General features: G+C 54.6%; 1 protein-coding gene across 1 annotated transcript; it reads right to left on the bottom strand.

Moving 5' to 3' along the window:
* Positions 1–6,585: 6,585 nt before the first annotated feature.
* Positions 6,586–7,173, bottom strand: LOC120325189 (olfactory receptor 14J1-like; the record flags this gene model as incomplete). Its single annotated transcript, XM_039390831.1, has 1 exon — positions 6,586–7,173. A coding segment is annotated over one exon (588 nt), but the record flags the coding sequence as incomplete, so codon positions are not given.
* Positions 7,174–11,085: the final 3,912 nt, after the last annotated feature.

Below are 11,085 nucleotides of genomic sequence, written 5' to 3'. Positions count from 1 at the left end.
TCTTCAGGGCTGTGCTGAGGATCCCCTCTCAGCAGGGACGGCACAAAGCCTTTTCCACCTGCCTCCCTCACCTGGTCGTGGTCTCTATTGTTATCAGCACTGGTATGTTTTCCCACCTGAAGCCCCCCTCCATCTCCTCCCCATCCCTGGATCTGGCACTATCAGTTCTGTACTCGGTGGTGCCTCCAGCACTGAACCCCCTCATCTACAGCCTCAGGAACCAGGACCTCAAGGATGCCCTGAGGAAAATGATGACTGGATGCTTTTCAGGAGCAATAACCTGCCTCTTTTCTTCTGCAGAACATTCCTTGTGTAACCCTTTACTGGCCCAGCCTGCATTCTAAAGCTTTTGAGAGTGGCAGTGGGGGAGTCTTCTTATAATTTTTCTTCTTTTAATGTTCTTAACACAGAAATTTATTTTTCATCCCTTATCTAATTCACTCTCTACCTCTTTGTTTTGACCCACAGTTGTGTAAATGAGGAATCATTCTCTGTGTGCATTTAAACAAAATAAAATTCCTGCAGCAAGGTATTTGTCAAACATCCTGCCTTTGTTATTCTGTACATGAGGAATCACAGTCACTGAGTACAATAAAGGAGGGGGCTGTACCAGAGCCAGGGGTGGGCTTTCCAGGAGGGTGTCCTGAAGAACTCTCCAGCACACAGGCTGCATGGAGTGGAGTCCTGCCCTGCCCTTTGTGCCATTGGAAACAACCCATGGTCCTGCCCAGCCTTGTTCTTGGCTACTGAGCCTTCCAGGACTATGGCAGAGGGTGGAGAGGAGTGATCCCCATCCTGCTGGGTCTGCTCCCCACCCTGACCAGCATGGCCAGTGCAGGGTCAGCCCGAGGTGCCACAGCCCCTCCCTGTGCAGAGCAGCACCTCCAGCTCAAGGCCCTGCAGGGATCCCAGGCTGGGATCTGCAACTGGCCAAGGCAGCCTGGACACACTGACCTGGGCAAAGGGATGTCCCTGCAGAAGAGCAAGGCAGCATTTCTGGGCCTGCAGAGAGGAATCCCTGACACAGAGAAAGCTCTTTCTGCAGCCCCCCTGGGGACAGGCTGCTCTGTCCCTGGGCCAGGACTCTGGGCTGGGCTGGGCAGAGGGGCTGGCACTGAGGGGCACAGTCAGGCTGTGCTGGGCATCTCCTGGAGGTGACACCAGGGCTCCTGCAGTTTCCCTGACCTCCATTTCCTCCTGCCATGCTGAGTGTCCAGCCCCTGAGCTGATGGGGATGCTGAGACTCCTCTCTGTGCCCCAGGAGCTGCTGTGCCCTTCAGAGGGGCTGGGGCTGTGGGGGGAGTGCCCAGAGCTCTGCAGCACCCTGGGCTGGGCACTGCTGTGGGGCCAGACCAGACTGGGCTGCTCCACCAGTTGACCTCTATAATGAAATCACTTCTAATTTTCTCCTGAAGAACCATGAGAATATGTGTTGTGTCCTGAGCACTAATCTGGAACTGTGGGATAATAGAAAAGGTTTTGGTGTCAGGGATATTGAGAAGGCTGGGCAGTGTCACTGGGAGACCTCTCCCAAAGACTTGGAAAGGCCAGAGCCATCCCAGAGCTTCCTGGGGCCTTGGGAAAGGTAGACATGGAACCAGTCTGCAAACAGGGCAGCAAGGAGGGTTGGTAGACTTCCAGACTGCTCAGGCTCAGCAGGGAAGGGGATAGGGCAAGTCCTCCTGCAGCCATTCCCAGGCTATGGAAGGACAAGGCAGGGATTGCAGAACCCCTGTGGGAGGGAAAAGAAAGGGATGTTGTGTGCCCAGACTGTTTCAAGGCCCTTGACATGGTCTCCTGTGGTCTCCTTATGGCCAGACTGGTGACAGCTGGACTGGAGAAGTGAAACGTGGTGAGTGGGAAGTTGAATGACTGACGAGGGTCAAAAGTCATGGCACAAATTCCTCTTGGCAGCAACTCCCAGGTGACATCCATCAGGGACCAGCCCTTGACCATTCCTATGGAACATCTTTATTATGTCTCTGGATGATGGGATGAAATGCACTTTCCACTCCTTTGTGGATGATGCCAAGTTGCAGCAAGTCTGTGAGAAACCTCATCTAATTAATGGTGACTTGGACAAAAAATGTGGTCAAGATGACTGAGTTGGAGAAACTTGTCCTGCCATCAGGTGCCCAGCAAGGTCCAGGACAATGAAGAAAAAACTCATGGGTCAGAGGGAAAGCAATTCAAAAGGGGAGCAAACACAACCAACCCAAACCCAAACAAACACAGAATGACAGAATATGCTGAGGTGGAAGGGACCCACAAAGATCATCCAGTCCAACCCAACTCTTCCATTGCCATCTGCCCCCACCCCAGCAGGCTCTGGAGCAAAGCACGGCTGAGGTCCAGCCCAGCTCTGCTCTGACAGAAAGAACCTGCAGTCAGGGACAGGAAGAGGACAAAGTCTCGTTTAACCAGCCCGAGGAATAATGGGCTCAATGACCTCCTGTATTCCTGGGCACTTGAATGACCCTGTGGATCAGGTTTGGTAGCAGTGAGGGGGCTGCAGGTTTTCCTTAGGGAAGAGGACATCAAGAGTTGACTCTGTGTCAGAGAGAGCCAGTTTCAGGTGGCTCCAAAATGGACCAGCCAGTGCCCAAAGCTGAGCCAAAAAGCAATTCCAGAGGCACCTGTGTGATAACCCTTTGGAGAAAGGATAAAATCCAGGGTGCTGTAACCCAGAGAGGAGTGAGAGAAATGGGGGAGAAACAACCCTGCAGGCACCAAGGGGAGTGGAGAAGAAGGAGGAGTGAGAGAGCCTTGGTGAGCACCTGGCAGCCAAAAGCCAACCCCCAGCCCTGAGAGCCACAGCTGAGCCCAGCACAAAGCTCCTTTAGGTCTGGAGGTTCTCTGCAGCAGCTTTTTAGCAGAACTGCCAGATGGGCCATCAAAGGGGATGCTCAGCTGGGTCTGAAACCTGTGTGATCCTTGTCAGCCTTGGCTCTGTAGGATAAGAAAGAACTACAGAATCCTAAATAGTTTGAATCAGATGGGACCTTTATAGGACATCTAGTCCAACCCCCCCACAGTGAACAGGTTCACGTTCAACTACATCAGGTTGCTCAGAGCCCTTTCTAACCTGGCCTTGAATGTTTCCAAGGGTGGGGCATCTATGACCTCTCTGGGTGATCCGTGTCAGTGTTTCATCACCTTCAGTGTAAAAAATTTCTTCCTTATATCTAGTTCAAATCTGCTCTTTTTTAGTTGAAAACCATTATCACTTGTCTTATTACAACTAAGTCTGTGCCCATCCTTCTTATAGGTATGATCTCAGGAGCTCCTGACAAGCCTTGACCAAACCAGCTGAGCAATGAAGTGTCCCTGGACTGGACCAAGTGCTGCTGGATGATGAATGTGGGAACAATTTGGAGTGGAACAGTTGGGGAACACAGGATAATCAGTCATCCCATGAAAGCCTTGGAACATTCGCTTCCTGAATTGTGGCCCAAATGGAATAGTTTGGATACAATTCCCAAATAGTTTGGAAACTCCAGTCATTCCTGACACCAGGATGGAAATTCAGCAGATCACTAAAGCCAGTCCCCTTGGGAGCCCACACCCAGCGGGGCTGAGGGAGGCCCTGGTAGCTCCCCAGCACCTCCCTCTCAGTGGGACACCTCTGGCAGCCTCTCCCAGCTCGGGAACCCTCCAGTTTCCAACACTCCAAAGACCCTCACTGGTGCCCAGGACAATTCTGATGCCCCTCAACAAACACTCCTCCAGCTGTGACCCTTGTCTGATGGGGAAAAAAAAGGGATTTGTGGCAGTGTTTCCCTGACAACAAGGAGAATTTGGGAGAGGGACCTTTCCACACCCAGCTCTTGATGTGTCCACACATCTCTGCCTGGGTGTGGGTGTGAATTGACTGTGGTGGAAATGTTGTTCTTGGGAATCTGTAATTCAGTCACTGTTAAAATTGTAGTAAATGCTATTAAATTGCTTGAAAACTGCTCAACAGGTCAATGATTAAGTGCTACTAATCTCTTTTTCCCCCTTTGTCTCTGGATCAAAATCATTTCCGCCCTGACCCTCTTGCATCCCAAAGATCTTTGGAAATCATTCCTTTTCATCAAAAAATATATATTTTTCGTGATGTCCACTTTAAAATCTTCCTCCTTAGCTAAACTACAAAACAACTCCAATTAGCTGTAGAAGTCTTGAAGACTTGAAGACAATTAAAGGAATGAAAATAATTTGGTTTTCAATGTTTTAATGGGTACCACAGCGTGTTTGGAGTTGCATCAGCTGTCAGTCCAAGATGGGCCATGTCAGAACTGGTGAGGTTGGGGAGTGAGGAGCAAAATTGATCATCCAGGGTCAGTGTGGATCTCCTGAGGAGACACTCAGCATCAAGATCACTTGGAGAACACCTCTATCACCTCTTCTCTGAACTACAAAATTATCCATCATTGAATTAAAACAAAAAAAGTACAAACTTGGAAGACTTGTTTTGAAATTGCCTTGAAGACAATTAAAGGAAAACAAAGAGATCCTGAGGGATTTCTGCATTTTAATGAGCCCCACGGTGTGTTTGCAGCCCAGCCCATGGTCCTGAGGTGCTGAGAGAAGATTGAAGCAGCTGCTGAAGAAGTCAGAAGCCAAAGTCCAAGTGCCTTGAAGCATTGCTGGGCCCCACTGAGGGCAGGCACTGCCAAAGCCTCCCCAGGGACTCCTTGGAGCAGCTCCTTGGAGGCCAGGAGTGCAGGCAGACAAAGGCTCTGGGCAGGCCCCTGCAATGCTGAGCAAAGCCTGCCTTGGTTTTGTGGAGCACAAAGGCCAAGGGCTGAGCCCCAGGCCCTGGCCCAGCAGATCCTGTCCCTCCCGGCTGGCTCAGGGCTGTTTGGGGGCACTGGGATGGGAGGGGGAGCAACAACAAAGGCCCAAAACTGGGCAACCCCTGCCAGGCTCCTGAGGGAGGGGCGAGGCAGAACCCAAGGGCAGAACCTGCCAGGAAAGTGGCTTGTGGTGGCCTGAGTGGCAGAGGCAGCTGCCAGAGGCAAGGGGACAAAGGCCTGGGTGCCTTTGGGCCTTGCAGCCCTGCCAGAGCCCTTGGCCATCTCTCCTGCAGGCTGTCCTGCCCTGGCCCTGCTGCTGCTCTGGCCTTGCAGGCTGCACACACCCCTCCTGCTTTCCCACCCCCTCCCAGCAGCATTTCTAGACCCTCCCTGATGGCTCTGCACCAGCTCTGGCTGTTGCCATGTGCACTTGGCCTTCTGAACTTGGATCCTGAGCCCCTGTGCCACAGGACATCCCTCCCAGAGCCCAGGCCCTTCTCCTGGGGGTCACTGCAGAGCTGAGCAGATCCAGGTCACCTCCCATTCCTCTGCCAACCCCCTGGGCCTGCTCGGGGCCCTGCAGGTCCTTGCCCTGCTCCCAAGGGCTGTGGGGGTGCTGAATGGTCAGGGCTTAGGGTTTAGAGCTCAGGGTGGGGTTTAGGCAGAACTTTGGGAGGTTTGTTGTTCTGCTGGCAGTGTCTGGGTCATGATTAGGGGAAGAGGGTTTTGGGCTGGGTTAGGATTAAAGCTTAGGTTTTCATACCAACCATACAGGTTTGGGATTGGTAAGAGTCTGGAGTTCTGGGTTTGGGCTTTGCCTTTGAGTTCAGGGTGAGTTTGGAATTAGAGCAGTGGATTCCTTTCAATTGGGGGGGGCAACACTTTTAGGTAGTGTTGGGATTTGAAGTTACAAAGAGAGTAAAGGCCTACCAGGAGTGTTTGCACAGTCAGTGTTTCAGCACCCTCAGCATTCCCTGAGCCTGTTTTTACCTCATCAAAATCTTTCCTCTCTGTTGGTGTGTTGGGTCTGGCTGAGCTGCAGTTCAGTTCCCCACAGCAGCCCTCCCAGGGCTGGGCTTGGCATTGGCAGCTGGAAGGGGGTTGAGAACACCCCAGTGTTTTGGCCACTGCTGAGCACAGCACCAACACTGGGACATTCCTTCCTTAGCTGAGGGCAAGAGCCTGGCAGGGGACCCAAGTAGGCCAGCTGAGCCCAACTGAGCCAAGGGACATTGCAGCCCATGGGAGGTCAGCTCAGCTCTAAAAGCTGAGGCAGGGAGCAGGAGGGGGGCATTCATTGCCTGATGGCTGCCTGCTGAGGAACCGTCCCACGGACCCAAGCCCTGCTCCTCGGGAGTGGCCAACCATGGCTGCTCATGGGAAGCAGAGAACAAACCCTGCTGTTTTTCACTTCTGCGCGTGCAAGCTTTGCTTTTTGCTTTAAATAAACTGCCTTATCCCAACCCATGGGTTGTTTTTTTTTTCTGCCTTACTCACTCCCTTTCCCACTGGGAAGGGGAGTGATAGAGTGGTTGGGTGGGCACCTGACCGAGGTCAACACACCACAGTCGCAGAGGAAGGATCCCAGATAAACACGGCACTGCATGAGAGTTTATTTTGTTGAAATATAGAGATAGCACGATTACTCAATTACAGAGTTAGAGAGACAAATTCAAGAGGTAAACAGTGATCCAGATGAGGGGATGAATCAAAAAATTTCATTGTGTGCAACATATTGACAAGAAGAACCCCCTGACTACCACCAAAGACCTGAGAAGGAAGGCTGAGATGCTCATGAGTTTCATTATGAATGCTGTACAGAGGAAAAGAGGCAGGTTATTGCTGCTGAAAAGCATCTAGTCATCATTTTCCTCAGAGCGTCCCTGAGCTCCTGGTTCCTCAGGCTGTAGATAAAGGGATTCAGTGCTGGAGACACCACTGAGTACAGAACTGACAGGGCCAGATCCAGGGATGGAGAGGAGATGGAGGGAGGCTTCAGGTAGGCAAATATGGCAGTGCTGACAAACAGGGAGACCACGGTCAGGTGAGGGAGGCACGTGGAAAAGGCTTTGTGCCGTCCCTGCTGAGAGGGGATCCTCAGCACAGCCCTGAAGATCTGCACATAGGAGAAAACAATGAAAACAAAACCACCAAATATTAAAGAGGAACTAACCACAGTGAGCCCAATTTCCCTGAGGTAGCCTGAGTGTGAGCAGGAGAGCTTGAGGATGTGTGGGATTTCACAGAAGAACTGGCCCAGGGCATTGCCCTGGCACAGGGGCAGGGAAAATGCATTGGCTGTGTGCAGCAGAGCATTGAGAAACCCAGCAGCCCAGGCAGCTGCTGCCATGTGGGCACAAGCTCTGCTGCCCAGGAGGGTCCCGTAGTGCAGGGGTTTGCAGATGGCAACGTAGCGGTCATAGCACATGATGGTGAGGAGGGAAAACTCTGCTGAGATGAAGAAGAAAAAGAAGAAGACCTGTGCAGCACATCCCGTGTAGGTGATGGTTGTGGTGTCCCAGAGGGAATTGTGCATGGCTTTGGGGACAGTGGTGCAGATGCAGCCCAGGTCTGTGAGGGAGAGGTTGAGCAGGAAGAAGCCCATGGGGGTGTGCAGGTGGTGGTCACAGGCTACGGCGCTGAGGATGAGGCCGTTGGCCAGGAGGGCAGCCAGGGAGATGGCCAGGAAGAGCCAGAAGTGCAGGAGCTGCAGCTCCCGCCTGTCTGCGAATGCCAGGAGGAGGAACTGGGTGAGGGAGCTGCTGTTGGACATTTACTCCATCATCAGAGTATTTTAATCTGTTGAGGAGGAAAAGTCACTGTTGAGTTAGACCAGGCTTCTGCAGCCAAACATTACACGTCTCACAGCCACCCCACTCTCAGGCTCTCTTTCCTCACTCAGACCTCCCTGCAGCTCCCCTCCCCTGAGCTCTGGCTTTTTCTGGCTGAGAGGACCATGGGAAGCAGTAACTCTGTGATGGGCTCCCAAGGACTCCTTCTTGCTCTGCTGAGAGAGGGAACTTGGAATGCAGGGTGATCTCAAATTAAAGGTACTCGTGATACATCCAAGAGCTTCTCAGCTTTGCTGTTTGCAGTTTGCCCAAATGAAGGACTGAGCTGAGGGAATTCTCTGTATTTGTTCACCCACTTGCACCTGCCACACTTAGGAGTGGTTGTGGAGGTTTGAAATCCCTGACATTTCTATTGCACAGCAGGTCAAATCTTGTGGGTTCTGAGGGGCCCAGGGACGGTCCCTTAGTGCAGAGAGAAGAGCTGCTCTGCCCGTCAGTCCTGTGCTCAACTGCCCTGTGCTGGCAGCTTGGAGCTGGAGGAGCATCACACTCAGCTGTTCCCCTAATGAGAAACTGCACAGATATCCAAGAAATCCATGTCAAAAGAACAGATTGACACACTCCTCACCTTTTCATCTCTCCCCTCCCAGAGTGAGACACAAAATGCTCCTTGCAACTGCCCAGAGCATTTGCATGGATTTAGCACTGAGGAGTTTTCTCCATGGTGATCCTGTGCAGCACAGAGATCCTATGGCAGAGCTGCGCCCTTCTGGAGGGCACCTGCAGCCCTGCAGGACACCCAGGCAAACAGCTGAAGACCCTGAAGGTGCCTGGAGGGCACTTGGGCACTTGGCTCCCCCAGACACATCCCCACAGCAGCACCCAAAGGGTTTGTGTCTGGACAGGAATCTGCCCCCCCAAACCCCACACTGGCTCAGAAAAGCCACTGGTGAGAACAAGGAGAGCCCGGGCAGCAGGGGATGGCAGTGAAATGCCACAGTGCTGCTGCCAAGGGAGGAGGGACACAGAGAGACAGCTGGAAATCAGGGCCTTGTCCTTGCCTGGGTTCTGGCTGCTGCAGGGCAATGCACAGCCCAGCCCCCGTGGGCCTGAGGGCACAGGCTCTGCTTAGGCTGGGAAAGGAGCCCAGGCAGGAGCTGCTCAGGGAAGGGGTCTGTGCCACAGGGACAGCAGGGAGGGGCCCACATCCCCCTGGCCAGCCCTTGTGGCAGCAGCTGCCTCTCCCTGCCTGCCTGTCTCTGGGTGAGGAGCTGTTCCTGCCAGCAGCCCCTGCCTGTGCCCAGCTCAGCTCCCTGCCAGTGCTGCCAGCGCCATCCCCAGCCCAGTGCCCAGGGGCAGCTCTGCCTGGGCAGGGGCTGCAGAGCAGATCCCAGAGCCCCTGCGGTGGCTGGGAAGGGGGAGGTGTTCTGGGGGGATGTGCTTCCTGAGAAGGGCCCCTGGAAATGGAGGAGGTGGAGCTGAAGCTGTGAGGAGCCCTGAGCCTGCAGCTGAAGGGCCCTGCCCAGCCCTGCCCAGCCCTGCCCTGCCCTGCCCTGAGGGGTCACTCCTTCCACCCACCCCTTCTCCCTGCAGGGCCGTGGCAGCTCCTTGGCCGGGCTGAGAGCTGCCCCTGGCAGGCAGCAGAGTCCCTGCCCCAGCACACAGAGCCCTGGGGGCAGGACCCTGCTCTGCCCCACAGCCCTGGGCACCCCTGGCTGCACCCCCACCTTCCCACCCCACAGCCAGCCCTGCCACAGGGAACCTTCTGGCCCTGGGCCTCTGAGGGGGCAGCAGCAAGTCCTGCTCTGCAGCAGCTTCTCCTGCTGCACCCCAGCAAATCCAGCAGAGCCATCCTGACAGCTCCTGCCACTGCTGCCATTTGGCAGCTGGCAGAGGCACTTGCAGGAACTCCCCTGCACTGCTCTGCAGCCACAGCCTGACCGTGGCAAAGGGCTGGCAAGGTTCCTGCCCTGAGCAGCTCTGCCCTGTCCTCCCACCCCAGGATCCCTTGAACCTCCTGCTCCCTTCTCCTCTCTGCCCTTGCTGCCTGCAGCTCCTGCCCTGCTCTGCCATATGGCCACTTCCCCTGCACTGCAGCAACTGGGAGAGTCCTGCTGAAAGATCCTGGAAGCTGTGGGATGTGCCAGCTTTAGGAGATGCCTCCAGGAAGGCAAGTTGAACTTTCCTACAGCCAGAGAATTCTTCCTTCAAATCCTGGGAAGGTTTCTTGTGAAGTGAGAGCTCAGTCACCTCCCAGCCCAGGCTGCCTCTCATCTCTCTGCCTTCTCTCCTGTGCCCTGGGTGCTGCAGGCAGTGCCCTCAGCCCTGCTGGGCTGTGCAGAGGAGCTGCTCACCAGCAGAGCTGTCTCTTTGAAGCTCTTCTTGCTTGCCAGGAGCTCCCTGTGTGCCAGGAGCCCGGCCCAGCTCAGCAGCACAGCAACAGCCCAGGCAGCCCTTTCTCTGCCCCTCTGGGCTCCCTCCAGCTGTCCCTGGGGCTCCAGGGGAACCTGCTGGCACACAGCTGAAGGAAATAATGATGTGCCTTCTCTCAGCTGGGCACAGACACTTCTTTCAGCAGGGTCATTTCTCCAAACACACACAGATTTAAGTCCAAGAGTCCCCTTTTCATGTCCCATCATTAGACAGGAAACCCAGACAGTGCCCAGGAGGGATCTCCTTCACCTGCACTGAGGGAAGGGACTCAGCTGAGTCAACAGAGGTGTCTCCTTGTGGCTCTGCAGACCTGGGGCCAGAAGGACACTCATCTCCCTCCACAACCCCCATGGGCTGGGATTCCTCCTGCCCCACTTCAGTGGGCCCAAAACAGGCCCCTGCAGGTGACTCCTTGTCCCAGCTCCCATGGCAATGAATGAAGACCAAAGCCAGGAGTGACCTGCTGGGACACAAAGCCCTGGTTCCTTCTGAGGGGCCAGAGGTGACCGAGATTCCTGCTGGGAACTGCAGGCTCCAATGGAGCAGTTCCTAGGGACAGGGCAGCAGCTGTGGGATCTCCTTGGAGGCTGCTGGGACATTGCTTTGGCCAACTTCAGTGGCAGAAGGGGCCCACAGGTAGGACAGGGGAACCTGTCACTGTTCCTTCTGTCCAGGGCAGCCCCTAGAGGTGTTCAGTGACCAAATGGAGTCAGGTGGCACAGGGAGAGAGGTCTCTCTCCTGTTCTTTATCAGGGTATTTTCTACATGTCCTCAGAGTACAATGGCAGTTGTCTCCTGGACATCCCTTCACTGCTGAACCTAATTCAGGGCAGCTGAGCCTGGATTGAACAGCCAAAGAGGGGCCTGTAGTGCCAGGGGAGGTGCCAGGGCTCTGCAGCACAAGTGCAGCAGCTGCCATGGACAGCACAGGGCCTGTGCAGGAACCCCATCCCCATTCCCAGCAGTTGTGGGACAGGCACCACCCAGGGCTTCTCAGAGACATTGGGGGCCTTTGGGGCAGGGAGTGAATCCCAGCCCTGCAGGGACACAAAGGCTGTCCCTTCTCTGCCCAGCCAAGG

The sequence above is a fragment of the Pipra filicauda genome, unplaced genomic scaffold (assembly GCF_003945595.2).
Source record: "Pipra filicauda isolate LSUMZ 115617 unplaced genomic scaffold, ASM394559v2 scaffold877_size60952_pilon, whole genome shotgun sequence".
Lineage (NCBI taxonomy): Eukaryota > Metazoa > Chordata > Aves > Passeriformes > Pipridae > Pipra > Pipra filicauda.
Note: the sequence above shows the minus strand (reverse complement) of the source record. Positions and strands in the feature narration are given on the sequence as shown.